General features: G+C 42.1%; 1 protein-coding gene across 11 annotated transcripts in view; it reads left to right on the top strand.

The window, feature by feature from the left end:
- The window catches only part of PATJ (PATJ crumbs cell polarity complex component), a 219,596-nt gene that overhangs the window by 82,177 nt on the left and 119,341 nt on the right, over window positions 1–18,078 (top strand). For 10 of the 11 annotated variants that reach the window (XM_073357497.1, XM_073357498.1, XM_073357507.1 and 7 more), the window contains 5 exons: window positions 196–286; window positions 9,151–9,304; window positions 10,365–10,436; window positions 11,928–12,105; window positions 13,705–13,815. In XM_073357497.1, coding sequence (XP_073213598.1) covers window positions 196–286; window positions 9,151–9,304; window positions 10,365–10,436; window positions 11,928–12,105; window positions 13,705–13,815 — 606 coding nt within the window. The remainder of the gene's footprint in view (window positions 1–195; window positions 287–9,150; window positions 9,305–10,364; window positions 10,437–11,927; window positions 12,106–13,704; window positions 13,816–18,078) is intronic. The other variant, XM_073357502.1, reaches the window with a different exon arrangement.

The raw sequence follows: 18,078 nt of genomic DNA, 5'->3' as shown, positions 1-18,078 counted from the left end.
TAATCACACCTGACATTGTTCACACTCACCACTGATATTGCCTAAATGAGCAATTAAGTTCATAATTATCCAAAAAAATGTTAAGTAGTTATGAAAAATGTGAATGCTGTAAAATCAATGTTTATGTCAAATACTGCTCTATGGGGCAAGGCCAATGCTGTCTAATTTTTAACTTCTCTTTTCTCTCCCATGAAGTATGAAGTCACAATGGAGAACAACTGCCAAACAGCCATATTTGATGATATTGAAATGACTGAGTCCATAGCAAAAAGCAAACTGGATTTAGGTTTGTAAAAGGCTTTTTTTTTATGCATTGATCTCATTTACAAAATTAACTTTCATTTTGCAATACAGTTTTGTTCATATCTTTCAAACGAGGTAGTATCCACAGTATGAATCATACTCTCTCAAGATGATGGTCTGGCTTTGATGCCTTCCTTTAAAAGGATCCCCTCAACTTCAAAATCCCATGTGTTTCTCTGAAAATATTTACCTACTTATTGTTATAAGTAAGTAATAAGTAAGTAATCCTTAGTGACTGTAGCTGAAAGAGACCAGAGAAAATAATGCTACTGTTTCTCAGTTGTTGTTTTTAGCATGTCTGCTATGTGCATTTGACTCTTGTGTTGTCAGTTTCCCCTATATAGTTAGGACTCCATTGGAACTACTTACACTCCATAAGTGTTTGCAGGATTGGGCCCTAAATCACTTTCCATTGTTGGTTGTGAAGGACCTTCACCACTACCTCAGAAATGAAGCAACTTTTACTGCAAGTAAATCTGCATTCAGGTTTTTTTAAAAATTTTTGTTAACTTATATTTGGCAATATTGTAGTCAATAAGAGCCATTAACAATTTTATGATGGGGTGCTGTCCATCATATTTGTGCAATCTCACACTCTCAATGTTTGGACAGAAAGAGTAGACATTTCTCTCAGTTTGAGCCCCAAACGTTAAAGCTGGCTGGTGTCATAGATCCAAGATGTTCCCTGGAGAATGGGGGGAGGGATAGCTCAGTGGTTTGAGCATTGGCCTGCTAAACCCAGGGTTGTGAGTTCAATCCTTGAGGGGGCCATTTAGGGATCTAGGGCAAAAATTGGGGATTGGTCCTGATTTGAGCAGGGGGTTGGACTAGATGACCTCCTGAGGTCCCTTCCAACCCTGATATTCTATAATTCTATGAATGGTCTCTGAAAGAGGACATCATCCACCTGATCTCCAGTCATTGGGGCGTGCTAACAGTGGACCTGTGTGTATCACAAAAAATGCAAAGTTCACCAGTTCTGCAGCAGGTACCCCGCTCAGAAAGCTGCAGCTCATGATGTGTTCACTACCATGCCTAGTCTACATGATCCCTTTAGTTTCTCTTATCTTCTGAATGTGGTCCTAGATGGGCATCCACTGGTCCTCAGAGTTCTGGAGAATCCTCAAATGTTCTGGTCTGCAAACCTTACCTTGTCCCAGGGGAGCAACTTTGGGAGGAACTGGTTGAGAATTTGGAAGTGGAAGGCAGCTTAGGTGAAAGTGATCATGAAATGGTAGCGTTCCTATTTCTAAGGAATGGTAGGAGGGAAAACAGCACAATAAAGATAAAAAGAAAAGGAGTACTTGTGGCACCTTAGAGACTAACCAATTTATTAGAGCATAAGCTTTCGTGAGCTACAGCTCACTTCCTCAGATGCATATCGTGGAAACTGCAGCAGGCTTTATATATACACAGAGAATATGAAACAATACCTCCTCCCACCCCACTATCCTGCTGGTAATAGCTTATCTAAAGTGATCATCAGGTGGGCCATTTCCAGCACAAATCCAGGTTTTCTCACCCTCCACCCCCCCACACAAATTCACTCTCCTGCTGGTGATAGCCCATCCAAAGTGACAACTCTTTACACAATGTATGTGAGAAAACCTGGATTTGTGCAGGAAATAGCCCAACTTGATTGTCATGCACATTGTGTAAAGAGTTGTCACTTTGGATGGGCTATCACCAGCAGGAGAGTGAATTTGTGTGGGGGGGTGGAGGGTGAGAAAACCTGGATTTGTGCTGAAAATGGCCCACCTGATGATCACTTTAGATAAGCTATTACCAGCAGGATAGTGGGGTGGGAGGAGGTATTGTTTCATATTCTCTGTGTATATATAAAGCCTGCTGCAGTTTCCACGATATGCATCTGAGGAAGTGAGCTGTAGCTCACGAAAGCTTATGCTCTAATAAATTGGTTAGTCTCTAAGGTGCCACAAGTACTCCTTTTCTTTTTGCGAATACAGACTAACACGGCTGTTACTCTGAAACCTGACAATAAAGATAATGGATTTTAAGAAGGCAGACTTTAGCTAACTCAGGGAGTTGGTAGGTAAGATCTCCTGGCAAGCAAGTCTAAGGGGAAAAACAGTTCGATAGTTGGTAGTTTTTCGAAGAGACATTATTAAGGGTACAAGAGCATAGGAAAGATAGGAAATATGGCCAGAGTCCACCCTTGCTTAACCAGGAGACCTTCAGTGATCTGAAACTCAAAAAGAGTCCTACAAAAAGTGGAAACTAGGTCAAATTACAAAGGATGAATATAAACAAATAACACAGTATGTCAGGACAAAATTAGAAAGGCCAAGGCACAAAATAAGATTAAACTAGCTAGAAACATAAAGGGTAACAAGAAAATATTCTACAAATATATTAGAAGCAAGAGGAAGACCAAGGACAACATAGGCCGATTACTCAATGAGAGGGGGGAGACAATAACAGAAAATGTGGAAATGGCAGGAGTGCTAAATGACCTTCTCCTGTGCGCCCCCCCCCCCCAAAAAAAAAAAAGGTTAGTAGCGATTCAGTGTCTAACATAGGGAATGCCAGTGAAAATGAGGTAGGATCAGAGGCTAAAACAGGGAAAGAACAAGTTAAAAATTACTTAGAGGAGTTAGATGTCTTCAAGTCACCAGGACCTGATGAAATACAGCCTAGAGTACTCAAGGAACTGACTGAGGAGATATCTGAGCCATTAGCGATTTATCTCTGAAAAGTCATAGAAGACGGGAGAGATTCCAGAGGACTGGAAAAGGGCAAACATAGTGCCCATCAGGAAAAAAAGGGAAATAAGGACAACCTGGACAATTACAGACCAGTCAGCTTAGCTTCAGTACCTAGAAAAATAATGGAGCAATTAATTAAGCAATCAATTTGCAAACACCTAGAAGATCATGAGGTGATAAGTAACAGTCAGCATGGATTTGTCAAGAAAAAATCGTGTCAAAGCAACCTGATAGCTTTCTCTGACAGGGTAAAAGCCCTGTGGATAGGGGGAAGTGATAGATGTGGTATATCTTGACTTTAGTAAGGCTTCGGATACTGTCTCACATGACCTTCTCATAAACAAACTAGGGAAATACAACCTAGATGGAGCTACTATAAGGTGGGTGCATAAATGGAAAACCATTGGAAAACCATTCCCAGAGAGTAGTTATCAGTTCACAGTCAAGCTGGAATGGCGTATTGAGTGGGGTCCCACAGGGATGAGTTCTGCATCTGATTCTGTTCAATATCTTCATCAATGATTTAGCTAGTGGCATAGAGCCCTAGTTCTCAAACAGTGGGTTGGGACTCCAAACTGGGTCGCAACCTCATTTGAATGGGGTTGCCAGGGCCAGAATTAGACTTGCCGGGACCTGGGGCTCAAGCTCCATCCCCATCTGGGGCAGTGGGGCTTGGGCTCTGCCCCCACTCCCCTTCCCTGGGGTGGCGAGGCATGGACAGAGGCCCTTCCCCCCTCATGGTCAAAAAGTAACTGTTGTTGGAAGGGGGTTGTGGTGTAATGACGTTTGAGAACCCCTGTCATAGAGAGTACACTTCTAAAGTTTGCAAATGACACCAAACTGGCAGGGGTTGCAAATGCTTTGGAGGATAGGATTAAAATTCAAAATGATCTGGGCAAACTGGGGAAATGATCTGAAATAAATAAGATGAATTTCAATCAGGACAAATGCAAAGTACTCCATTTAGGAAGGAACAATCAGTTACGCACGTACAAAATGGGAAATGACTGTCTAGGAAGGAGTACTGGGGTCAGACTGGATCACAAACTAAATATGAGTGAACAGTACACTGTTGCCAAAAAAAAAAAATCAACATCATTTTGAGATGTATTAGCAGGAGTGTTGTAAACAAAATGCAAGAAGAAATTCTTCTGCTCTACTCCGCGCTGATTAGGCCTCAGCTGGAGTATTGTGGCCAGTTCTGGATGCCACATTTCAGGAAAGATGTGGACAAATTTGGAGAGAGTCCAGAGTAAAGCAACAAAAATGATTAAAGGTCTAGAAAACATGACCTATAAGGGAAGATTGAAAAAATTGGATTTGTTTAGTCTGAAGAAGAGACGACATGATAACAGTTTTCAAGTACATGAAAAGTTATTACAAGGAGGAGGGAGAAAAACTGTTCTCCTTAACCAATGAGGATAGGACAAGAAGCAATGGGCTTAAATTGTAGCAAGGGCGGTTTAGGTCGGACATTAGGAAAAGCTTCCTAACTGTCAGGGTGGTTAAATATTGGAATAAATTTCCCAGGGAGGTTGTGGAATCTCCATCGTTGGAGATTTTTAAGAGCAGGTTAGATAAACACCTGTCAAGGATGGTCTAGATAATACTTAGTCCCGCCATGAGTGCAGGGGACTGGACTAGAATACCTTGAGAGGTCTCTTCCAGTCCTATGATTCCCTAAATGGGTGGAGTTTCCAAATAAGGATCCAGTTGGTACTCTTTGTAGATAATGAATGAACAGAAGAGTAAATTATAACATTGTGATGGACACCACTGGCAGGGCTTAATGTTTTACAGGCAGTTTCCATTAAGCCACCATGTCAGGACAAGGGATAGCCACAGATCATGAAAAATGAGAGGTAGTGAACACCCTGAAAAGCTCAAGGTGCTCCCTAAAAAAATAATTTAAATAGCATTTTCTTAATAATTTAATCTTTGGGACTGAGCTGGTGACATTTAATTATTTTCACCACTATTCCATGATTTGTGTTGTCTCTGTAAGGCCAAAATCATGATTTTCCTTAAAATTGATGGTAAAATACTGCTCTGTCTTCTATCAGTGTAAGTAATTTATTGGTCAGTCTGGGAAAACACTCAGTGGCTGGGTGAAGGAGATTGATTTTTGTTTTGTTTTGTTTTGTTATGCCACCCCCCTTTCCAGCAGAGAGAACTGTGTGGACAGACTCTCTTGCTCTTACACAGAGCCTATGAAATGAAAAATGAATGACATCTCCCTTGATTTCAGTGGGATTCCAGGCAGGCACAGGCATCTGTCTGCATGGTTCTCTTTGCAGGATGGAGGCCTGTATTTCTAAGCTCACTTCTCAATGTATCCTATTGCAAGGAGCAGCTCTCATTTCAGTCCTCTAGCATTCTCTGTTGTCTCTGAAAATTATTTACACCAGAAATATAGAATTGCTGAACTGAGGTTATATTATTTATGCAGCAGGAGTGAGTCCCCAGCAGCATTTTAAGTTTCCTGCATGAATGGTTGTTCTGTGTCCCTCGTTGAGTCTTAGTTAAAGAATATTTAGATAAGTTAATGTATTCAAGTCAGCAGGCCTGATGAAATTAATTCTAGGGTACTTAAGGAAGTATCTGAAGCAATCTTGCAACAGTTAGCAATTATCTTTGAGAACTCCAGGAGGATGGGTGTGGTCCCACAGGTTTGAAGAAGGGCAAAGATAGTATTGGTATTTAAAAGTGGAACAAAGAGGACCCATGGTGTTGACCAGTCAGCCTAACTTTGGTACCTGGAGAAATATTGGAACAAATTATTTAATCATCAATTTGTGTGCAGCTAGAGGATAATAGGATTATAAGGAATAGCCATTGTGAATTTGTCAAGAACAAATCATGCCAAACCAACCTAATTTCCTCCTTTGACCAGGTTACTGGCCTCGTGGATATGTGGGAAGCTTTAGATGTGCTATATCTCGATTTTAATAGGGCTTTTGACACATTTTCACATGACCTTCTCATAAACAAACTAGGGAAAGGTACTCCAGATTAAATTGCTGTAGGTGGTGCACAACTGATGGAAAGACCGTTCTCAGAGTAGTTATTAATGATTGGCTATCAAACTGGAAGGGCATATTTAGTGGGGTCAGACAGTGCTGGGTCTGATATTAATTCAGAATTTTCATTCGTGACTTGGATAATGAGGGAGAGATTATTCTTATCAAGCTTGCAGATGATGCTAAACCAGGAGTGTTTGCAAGCACTTTTGAGGACAGAATTAGAATTCAAAACTATAGAGAATTGTTCTGAAATTAACAAGATGATATTCAATAAAGGCAAATGCAAAGTACTTCACTTAAGAAGGAAAAATCAAATGCACATCTACAAAATGGAGAATAAGTGGCTAGGCAGTAGTATTGCTGCACAGGATCTGAGGGTTCTAGTAGATCACAATTTGAATATGAGCCAACTATGTGATGCAGTTTTGACAAAGGATAATATCATCCACAGGAGTGTCATGTAAAACACAGGGTAATTGTCCCACTCCACTCGTCACTGGGGAGGCCTCAGCTGGAATTCTGGGTCCAATTTTGGGTGCAATACTTTTGGAAAGATGTGGATTAATTGGAGAGAGTCAAGAGGAGAGTTAAAAAACAAAAACAGTAAAAGGTTTACAAAACCTGACCTGTGAGGAAAGGTTAAAAAAAAAACTAGGCATGTTTAACCTTGAGAAAAGAAGATTGCAGTGGGACCTGACAATAGCTTTCAAATATGCTAAGGGCTATTATAAAGAGAACAGTGATCAATTGTTCTCTATGGCCACTGAAGGTAGGATAAGAAGTAACAGGCTTAATCTGCATCAAGGGAGGTTAGGTTAGATTATTAGGAAAAACTTTTGAACTATAAAGGGTAATTAAACTCTGAAAGAGGCTTCCAAGGGAGGTTGTGGAACTCCGATCATTGGAGGTTTTTAAGAACAGGTTAGAAAAGCACATGTCAGGGATGTTGTAGGTTTACTTAGTCCTGCCTAAATGCTGGGAGGCTGGATTTGATGCAGGGCTGGCCTTACCATGAGGTGAACTGAGGCGGCCGCCTCAGATGCCAGACTGTGGGGGGAGGGGGAGCCACTAGGACCCAGAGTGTAGAAAATTGTGTCTGCTGCTGGTGCATATGTATTCTCTCTGCTCTAGATGCACAGAGATGGTGGAGTGCTGTGCTGGGGGAAGGAGGGCACAAGAGACATAACAGGCAGGGAGAAAAGGTGAGAGGGAATAACAGAAAGCAGCAGGAGCTGCAGGGAGAGAGAGGAGGAGGAGCCTCTTACGTACCTCTCTATCACCCCAGGAGCCTGGACTGATTAACACCAGCTTCTCAGGGAGCTTCCTGTTTCCTGCTGCTTCCCTGAACCCATCTGAGGAGAACAGGCAGTCAACTGAAGTAGTAGGAGCCAGTTAGACCCCTATGATGCTATCATCGTCCTCACTCAGGCCCTGCTACCAGCCTGCTTATTTGTTCCCTTCAACTGAGTGTTGAGAGCTCCTATAGCTGGCACAGGACAGCAGTCATGAGTGAAAAAAGAAAACGCCCCTCTGGGGCAGCATTCAGAAAAAAAAAAAAAAAGAAAGCAAAGGAAGCTTTTCTATCTAAGCAGAAAGGAGCTCTCCTGAGATACATAGACACAAATGTTCATGCTGAGCCTTCCTGCCTCAGTGAGGATGTGAGTGGTGAGGAGATGCCTGATATTTCAGTTAATCAGAGTGCAGGTGACCTGGCAGCTACTTCAGCATCCATATTTCCATCTCAAATGGATGTAACCATGCACATTCCTGAAGAAAAGTGTAGATCAGAGAAGAGTGTGGTGGAGGTGCAAGAAACAGCTGCTGCTGAGTTTAGTTTCTTAAGTCTGGATGATCCAGGACTATATCTGGAGGAATGGAACAACTGGACAAAGCAAAGTCATACCTACAGTCTTACCGGTCAGATGAGGGATTTCAAAACGTTCTGAAGAGTGCACAGAAGTTGGCAGAGGAACTTCACACTGAAGCTATTTTCCCAACCATTGAAGAATACGAGAGTCACCGAAGAAGACATTTTCATTACGAAGCACGAATAATCCCATAAGAGACCCGAAACAACAATTCGAAGTTGAATTTTTTAACCAGGTGCTAGATTGTGCAATACAGTCAGTTGAAGAACGGTTCATGCAGCTCAAGGAACACAGCAGTATATTTGGGATGTTGTATGATATTCCAAAACTCCTCACTATACCTGAAGACCTATGCCAGCAATGCAGGGCACTAGAGAGAGTGTTGACACATGATGACATGCGTGATATTGATGCGAGTGATTTAGCTGATGAACTGAAAGCCCTTTCAAGATACATTTCAGCAGGATCAACTTCAAAGGCTGTTCTGGAATATATGTGCACAAATAAGATGACCGCCCTCTTTCCAAAAGCTTTTGTTGCTCTGCGCAAACTTCTAACACTTCCTGTAACAGTTGCCAGTGGAGAACACAACTTTTCCAAGCTGAAGTTAATAAAAACACATCTATACTCCACAATGACATGGGAGAGGCTGGTCAGCCTTGCAACCGTCTCAATAGAGCATGAACTGGCCCAGACTGTGGACCTTCAGCAGAAAGCAGTTCAAATCTTTGCAACCAAGAAGACACGGAAAGCACCACTTTGATTATTCAAACAGATAAAAATGCCAATGTTTACTATGCAGACAAGAAAAGTTACATTTGCTATTCAGGCGTTTGAAAGTAAAGTGTTACTTAAAATTTTTGAACAAGGCATTTTAAGTTGTTAGTTCTCGTTTATTGGGGTAGGTAGCAGAGCTGTACCATGAGAGGAGTAGAACAGGAAAAAGGCAGAATTTAGACCTTTCAAAATTTTGGCCCAAGCAAGGGGACATGGGGGTGTCATTTGAGCGCCCCACCTCAGATGCCAAAATGTTGTGGGCCGTCCCTGATTTGATGGCCTCTCCAGGTTCCTTCCAGCCCTACATTTCTATGATTCAAGTCACACATTACATTCCACATTTGGGCCTCAGTTGAGAGGTATGCTTCCAAGTATAGTATTTTCTAGACACTGTTAATAGTGAAAAGGACAATAGATATAGAGACCTTTACATCTAGCCATTTTACCATTCAGGTACGAGGCTTCAGAATGACTCAAAAAGACATAAGTTAGTTTACCTTGAAGCAGCTGAAAGGGATGAACAAAAGATGGAGGATTACATTCTTTCCAGGAACCAGGAAACTGGGAGAGCTGTCATTTCTACTCCGCTTGCAGCAGTGTTGTCCAGGTATGGAGGAAGTGCATGATTTACACTTACTTCTTTTCTATTTTCCTCTTGCTTTAAGTTAGCTGATTAGTGGAGCAGAAAGTTTTGATGAACTGAATGTAACTTTAATCCATAGAAGTCAAATCTTTGACCCTTGCACAAGCTAGAGTAAACTGAATTTTGCAGGTGATCTCTGCAGTAGCCAAATGGCCTGAACTCTCACCACCCAGGCTGCAGAGCACTAACAGATCTGTATCACGTTGGCTACAGCCCCTGCGCTTCTCCTTGGTAGAGGTTTTGGCCAGTGGATCTGTCTCATCAGACCTGTTGACCATGTCTTAGGCCTTCCCCTGACCCGTCTCTAACCTTCTCTCTGAGGTGTTGCAATGAAATCTGCTGCAGTGCATGTGGAGTCTTTGCCCCACCTTTCACCATTCTGCTCCCCCTTTGCAGTGTAACTGTGACAGTTTGGGCCCTCTGCATCTGCAGAGAATGCGTGGAGAGGGCTCTCGTTCTGTGGGAGCACCTACCAGTGCTGCTTTCTCTTGGGGACATGCAAGTGGAATCTCCTGTTGGGGAAGCCTGGGCTATTCTTTGAATAGATGAATCACATGTGGTATAGCAATATAATTACATCCCACTCTTGGGGATAAAATGGCATGCTCAGGATCTGCTCACGTTACATCTCATTTGGCTTTAGGAAGAGTTTGACTTGCCAGTAGACTAGACTGCTTTTTGTGGCTTGTAGTGCACAATTCATGTCATTTATAGCATATTAGCTAATGTTTATAGTCCAAAGAGTCCTATAGAACCAGTAATAAGATGCACAAGTTTAAGCCATTACACACAAGTTTTTAAATTTGCTTTTCCCCCACCTTATTTGGCTTATGTTGCAACCTTAACTGTGTTTGAACCTATATATATATATTTTAAAGTATGGGCATCTAGTCTCCTGTATAGCATTTTTTATTTAAACATGAATATGCTAGAATGTATTGTGTGCTATGGCAGAAGTGTCAAAGCCTGTGTGAGTGTGTGTCGCATGGATGCAATGGTGTTTTTGTTTTTTTTTCCCAATTAGTGAATTACCTGAACGAGAAGAAGGAGAAGGAGAAGAAACTCCAAACTTCAGTCATTGGGGACCACCCCGAAAGTATGTTGATATAATTACATTTTTTTTTTTTTGTTTAAGAGACATTTGAAGCCTTGGGGGCTCCAGGAGTTATTACACTCCTTACTGTAGACTTTTCTTACACATGTGTGACTGTTTTCATGGCCCTTTTATTTTAGAGTGCTCTAGAATAATGTTAAGGTAGTTAGATGCTCTGGGCTTTATTAAATACTGTAAACGTTAACAGATGTTCAGTGGAGAAGGATTATATATTCTGTGTATATGGCTAATTTTAGAAAGCTGCCAGCTTTGTGTTGCAGTTGAGTTGAAAGTTCTCGTTCAGCTCTTCGCTACTGGTTTGAAACGTTACACATAAGAATTCCACTGTCAGGTACATGGGTTACTCTGCTAATCTTAGTGGCATAATTCTGAATTAACACAAAATTTGGTCCAATAGTGTTTGACTTTCAAGCTACCTAAAAATATTTCTAATCTACATACTAGATAGCAAAGTGAAATAATTCCTTAGATATCTCTCTTTCCAGTCAGTGTATGTTATATATCCTTAACAAAAGAAAGGCCATTTGTCAGTTAAGAAGGCCTTGTCAAGGTTATTTCACTTCGTTTTGAGAGACAAGTTTGAAGAGGGAATGGGGGAACAGAGATAAAGCAATTTAAAATACAATTGACAGTATTGTGTAATTCTGAACTATTTGCATAATGTTGCATGACAACAGTTTTATTATCAGAACAGTTTATTTTATTTCTGACGTTGAAATACGGTGGAAATTGTGAATACTTTAATATTTACCTTGAGAAAGGTAACTGCCCTCCAGATAAATGTATATGCCAATTGATCAGATGCGTTTTCTCTTACAGAAAGAATTGGTTACTTTAGCTTTATTTTGTACTGTCTCAAACACATTGGCTGCCTGCAGTACAAAGGTCACGTAACAAGGTGTGATTCAGGGTTAGGCATAATACAAACCTAAAACTTCAGCACAAGTAGAAGCCTAATGTATGTTACCTCAGACATATGACAAACAACTCTAAGATAGTTGCAGGAATTCTTTTTGACCTCTCACTAATACATTCAGCCAACTGAATATCAATTGAAGTTTTCTGTATTGAAACACTTAATATTAACAAATTAGTATCGCCAGGTTGGTGCAATCTGTTCTCAGTAGAAGCCCACCACTCCAGAATTTGCTTTGAGTGATAGAGCTCAACTTTGTTTGTCTTGGTACCTATTTTTTACACAGACTTTCTCTGAAGGGAAAGGTTGTAGGAGGGGAAGCAAGTTGGTTTGGTGATAGTTTTGTTGGGTTATATTTATTCACTGATGAGGTGGGTTTTTTTATTGCTCTTACTGTGAGCTCACCTGGAGACTAGCAACAGGTGCTTCTTTTAAACATTATTGCTAGTAAATTGATGAAACCTGAAAAACTATGTTAGATTCTTGGAATATTAAATATTATATATTTAAATCTGTTAATAGTTATACAATTATGTGGCACTGCTTGCATTTTACAGTGTTGAAGTCTTCAGAGAACCTCACATGTCTCTTGGAATCAGTATTGTTGGTGGACAAACTATTATAAAGCGCCTAAAGAATGGAGAGGAACTTAAAGGTATCTTTATCAAACAAGTGTTGGAAGACAGCCCAGTTGGAAGAACAAAAGCCCTAAAAACTGGGGATAAAATACTTCAGGTAAATGCAGATAAATTTCCTGTTTATGTTTTAAAAAGAGAGCATAGCTTGAGAGCGGTCTAGAAAAAACTGGGAATTAAGCATTGAATATATTGTGAATTTGATTTTACTCCTCAGAGTGCATTGTTCTATCTCTTTTTTAAAAAAGGTCTTGACTATCGATTGCTTCTGTTAGCATCCTATTGTACTATTTCAGAGAAGTTAAATAGGCACTGATTTTAAAAGTGATGTTTTCTGAAATAAAACAAATAGAAATCCTGCTTTTCACACCATTTTTCATGAGCCATTCAATTGAAGAATGTAAGTTATTCTGGAATAGTTGTATGATTTGAGTGGTTCATTCTTCATGCAAGTTTTGTGGCATTTTTAGAGAGTATTCATTGTACAGGCTAGTTACATATTACTTTTGGAGTCCGTCATGTTGGCAGGTGCCTCATTCTTTGAGAGGGGACAGTAATTTTCATAGGTGCCATTATAATTGGACACCATGTTGCAATTTGTTGGATACCATGTTGTGGTTCTTCACTCTCCCCTGAAAGTACTGTGACAACGTGATTCACTAGGTCTGATGCGCTGCCTTGAAGATAGGTGGAGCATTGTGGGGCTTTTTCTCTGTAGTCTTGCTGACTAGGTCCACTGATGGTCCCCTTTTGCCTTGGCCTCTGGCCAGGTCATTTTTTGCCTTACCCTTTTCTGGGTAAACCACTGTTGTCACCCAAGAGTCCCAGGACCTCACAACAGATTGACAGTCCATATCCAGGCTCAAAAATCCTCCCAGCCCTTTGTCTGAGGACTTCCCACTAATCTTCCCAGTGAGGCTGTAGAGGAAACCTGTCCCTCCCTCTGCTCAGGGTTCCAGTCCAGAGACCCTTGTAACAAGGAGTTAAGGTCTGTCTGGTCCGATCTGTTGCTTCTTCCCTGGTTTATTTCCCACATTGGCTTGCCATCTCCTCAGGGAACTCGGATTTTCAATGCAGTGGGGGCCCGGCCCCAGGGTTAAACTCATAATTCCAGTCCTCCAAAGCAATAAAGGAAATGCAACTAAATTAACAGGAATAAAGAGCAGCACCAGCTTCTCTTTCCTGTCAGGATCCTGGCCGTCTGTCCTATTGCTCTGTGGTTGCAGGCAAACAAAGGTAACTTGACTCTGCTGTGCTCCTTTCTGGGAGCTGAGGATGAGAGGTCTGTAATGTTTCACTGTAAGAAAACTGACTGTCCTTTTTGTGTCTGCTGCCTTCCAGAAGTGATGTGCTTTGAGAGTTGCTTCAAAACATAACTAGCTTATGCTTAGGTAAATTGAACATTTGTGTGATACCAAGCATTCTCTGATTTTATCTGAAAATAGTCTTTGGTAAAATACAGCATGTGCCTTTAATTGTGAGCACCTGAATACTATACCTTTGCCTTGCTTATTCCTCAAAGTGTTGAAGAAATATACTTTATGTAGTGTTTTTTAAAGTATTTTTCTACCCTATGAAACCTTTTGTTGATTTCCTCTGATGTGCTAAGCTTCACTGTCAATAAATGCATGTAAATCTCTTTTAGTAATTTATGAAAAAGACAGATTGTCTAATAATGAAGATACACTCCATTTGTTAGGTGTCTGGAGTAGACTTACAAAATGCCACGCACGAGGAAGCAGTGGAAGCTATCAAGAATGCAGGAAATCCTGTTGTTTTTGTTGTTCAGAGTTTGTCTAGTACCCCAAGAGTAAGTTACCCTTTTTTCCTTTCCTTTGTTTTTTCAAAACTTAATTCCCTTTTAATATGCCTTTTATTTGAAACATGGCCAAACTTCTTTCAGCAAGATTTGGCCATAACCACAGTTTCCAGTCAGAGACCATATGGTTACTTCTTGGGACAGATTCTGGTCTAAATTACTCCAATGTAAATTCAACTGACTGTGTTGACTCAGCAGCGTTTACCCCCACGGTAATTGAATTAGAATCCGCCCCCTTGTGTGTTACCTGGTATTGTAAAAATATTCCTCTATTAGCCAACTGTTTTGTTTTTTTTAAACATCATGTAATGAAACTTGATTGTAGAATAGCATCCTCCATAAAAACTGTTTCCCCAAAGGCTTAAAGTACAATTACAAGCATCAGCAATAATTGTCCGAGGGAGGGGAAAAACTAGGAAATACAGGCAAAAGAGAAAACTATCTCCTTGTCTTCTGGGCAGTGAGAAGAGGCAACAATTATAATTTACCATCCCAGAAGCTCATGTGATACATGAGCAAATACAGAATATCCAGTCAGGCAACTCCATGCCACCAAAAGGCTATGTAACAGAAGACCTAGTGCAGAGGTGGGCAAACTTTTTGGCCCGAGGGCCACATCTGGGTGGGGAAATTGTATGCAGGGCCATGAATGTAGGGCTGAGGCAGGGGGCTACCGTGTGGGAGGGAGTGCGAGGTGTGGGAGGGTGTGCGGTATTCAGAAAGGGGCTCAGGGCAAAGGGTTGGAGTGCAAGGGGGGTTTGAGGTGTGGGCTCCAATCCGGCGCCGCTTACCTCAAGCGGCTCCCAGGTGGCAGCGGGCCTAAAACCGGCTCCCTGCCTGCCCTGGCCCCGGGCCACTCCCGGAAGCAGCCAGCATGTCCAGCATTGGCTCCTGGGTGTGGGGTGGGGCAGGTGGCTCTGCTGCATGCTGCCCTTGCCTGTGGGTAACACCCCCGAAGCTCCCATTGGCTGAAGTTCCCCATTCCTGGTCAATGGGAGCTGTGGGAGGTGGTGCCTGCAGGTGAGGGCAGTGCCTGGAGCCCTCTGTCATTCCCCTTCTACAGGGGCTGCAGGGACGTGGTGTCGACCACTTCTGAGAGCAGCGTGGGGCCAGGGCAGGCAGGGAGCCTGCCTTAAGCTCGCTGCACCACGGGGCTGGCAATCCCGCAGGCTGGATTGAAAGCACTGATGGGCCGGATCTGGCCTGCGGGCCGTAGTTTGCCCTCCCCTGACCTGGTGAGTCTCTCTGACAACTCTAACCATACTGTAGACAATCTGGCACCAAAAAGTCCACTCCTTCTTCACAGCCCCATTGAATCTCTGTGTTCTGTGATGACCTGCAGCAATCAAAGTGGGAAAGGAGAATGTCCAAGCAGTGGTGGCAGAAAGCATAGGCACCATACAATGGGCATAGCTGTGATAACGCAATAACTTCTGTCTATATATTTGACCCCTTCTGAGAAGCATGTCAAGAAAACGGAGTCTTTTCCTGAGACTCTTGTCCTTACCCTTCTAGGCAACTGAAAATGGCCTCTGAAAAGGCATAAAGATAATCTGGGACCCTTAATAATTTTGGGTGCCTCTGTTTCTGAGTGCCGAGAATTTGACTTTCAGCATGGCTGAGCGCTGGCAACTCCCGTTGACCAGTGGGAATTGTGGAAGCTCAGCACCTCTGAATATCAGGTTCTTGGTGTCAAAGGTGAGGCGCCCAAACTTAGAATTTATTACGGCAGTTGGGGGGAAGTAAATGACCTCAGGTCACATAGCAAGTCAGCAGCAGAGCTGGGAATGAAACTCAGAACTCCTTACTTCCTTTTGCATGGCCTAAGCATGAGGCCACGCTGCTTCACCAGTACTGAAGAAGATGGAGGCACATTGCCACTTCAAATAGCTGGACATGTACTATCTGCAGGAGTTAAACTTACTGTGGTATTAGCAATATTTCCCATTCTCAGTATAGGGAATACCACAAATGTGGTATAGGTACACACCCCGGTGCTTAGACATCCATTTGTTTCAGTGGTGCCAACTGCACCTGACGTTGGTGTCTCTACTGCCAATAGCCAGGGTCTCAGAGGTGTTTGTTTTGAATTTAAGATAGTATGGTTATACGTAAGGAAGTTCCTTCCCTGTCAGGCGTTCAAAACACACTCTGATATTTGTCCTGCTCTGCTTTAGTAGTAATTTCTACAGCCTGCTTTGGGATGGTACACCATGTGTCATACCAATCATTCTGTAAAGATATGCTATAGTATTCATATTCCTGTGTCATTTTTAACGGTTGCCACAGTGAAATACTATTCTCATGTTGTTTTGAATAACATACCATTATGTACCTTACTGAGAGATGAAGTGTTCCAAATTACATTAGTCAACAAACATTTTACAATATATATAGTAAAACATGGTACTCTCTTGCTTGAGGTGTTCCATTTAAAGGACGTTAATCGGCTCTGAGTAATTCAAGACCAGTCCCTTATATTTCATTTAAGGGTCCTTACAATATATTGAAGAATATATAATGAGAAGAGCAAGAGAGAGAATCTGTTCTTATATATTCAAATTTCAGCCTAAATGGTTTTAAGTTTGGCAAAGTTTTATAAGCAACAGAAAACAAGGTCTTCTAAGGGGAAGTATTGGGCAGCCTTAAGAATGGTGAAGGCCAGAGTGGGGAGGCCGGGAGCCTCCTGCCACATTTTTAAGGTTGCCCAGTACTTGACCTTAGAAGACCCTGTTTTCGGTTGCTTATAACTTTTGCTAAACTTAACTCCTCAGGCTGAATTGTTCCATGTCAGGTGTCTGTGCCAGGCTGATTTTTTTTTTTTTTCATGATGGTGAATTTTAGGCAAAATGGTTCAGCCATTCTGAGAATGAAGATAGGAAAAAGGAGCTGGAGGCTAGGGGGTAAAGTTCTGAGATTAGATGAGGAGCCTAGAGAGAGAGGTTGGGACTGGGCAGTAGTGGAGACTGGGTGCCTGGAGGCCTGGGAATGGGGGGGAGAGAGAGACAGTCATGAGGAACAAGGTGTGTGTGGAGGACTGGGACTAGCTGTGCAAGGAGGTTGGGTGGGACTGGGCACATTGGGAGAGGGAGGACACAGGGACCCAGAGTCTGGAACGGGAGAGTAGGAACTGGCAAGGCAAGGAGACAGGCTGCGATGAGAAGATTGAGGAGTGGAGGCTGGAACTGGCAAGGGTGAGGAGAAAGGGACTGGGACAAGAAGTCACAGGTGGAGAAGACAGGATTGGAGCAAGGACAGGTTGGACAGGACAGGGCAGAAAGTGGCAAACTTGGGGGTAGTGGGCAGAGGACACTGAGCATATTCCCCTCTAGATCCTGGAATGAAACATAAGAGTCATGAATCTCACTATTTCTCTGCTGTCAGCAAATACCTATGAAACCTACTGGCAGAGTGTCTCATCCCACACTAGAGCTGGTCTACATGCAGATTGACAACTTACTATTGTTGTTAGTTACTCCATTTGCTAAAGTGGCAGAGATCTGTGTGGTGGATCTAATGCTTCAAACCTGCTGATGACCCGTGTGGACATCAATATGATGCCACGTGATGGAATTTCTGTTTTTTAAATTTGATTTAAAAAAAAATCCTAAGAAACCACACACACACACATTATGTTAAGGGAAGATTATTAATGTTGTGAAGTCAAGTTATCAGAAGGTAGAAAGTGCAATCTTAATTTGGCCTCCTTGGGCATATGCATCATGATACAGTCTTTAATTAAATGACCACATACTAGTTTTTCCATAGGACTCCTGCTTCATGTAGTGCACTGGATGGATGATGCTCACTTAATGAGAAGCTGTTCAATATTTTTTTCTCCTCATTGTTCAGTGTGTGGCCTAACGTACTGCCACCATTCAAACCCTGCTCCTAACACAGCATTCTGAATTTCCTCTTTGGCTTTTCTCTCATGCTTCTCACTATAGTATCTGAGTGCATCACAAATCTTAACTGATCGTCAAAAAAACCCTATGAGATGAGGGGGTGGTGTTATCCCCATTTCATAGAGCCGGATAGACAGATGATGGTACTAATTTTGGGTGCCCATTTGAGACATTGGACCTGATTTTTCAGAGTATTTAGCATTAGATAGCACTTCATATATTCAAAGCACAACTCCTGTTGTTAGCTTGCAGTTGTGAGTGCTCAGCACTTCTGCAAATCAGGCACCCAGAAAATGAGGAATTCACAATTCGTGATCACTTGTGAAAAGTTTGGTTTCAAGTAACTTGC

This window comes from Lepidochelys kempii, chromosome 8 (assembly GCF_965140265.1).
Source record: "Lepidochelys kempii isolate rLepKem1 chromosome 8, rLepKem1.hap2, whole genome shotgun sequence".
Classification (NCBI taxonomy): Eukaryota; Metazoa; Chordata; order Testudines; family Cheloniidae; genus Lepidochelys; species Lepidochelys kempii.
The sequence above is the reverse complement of the archived record's forward strand: the minus strand, read 5'-3'. Positions and strand labels throughout refer to the sequence as shown.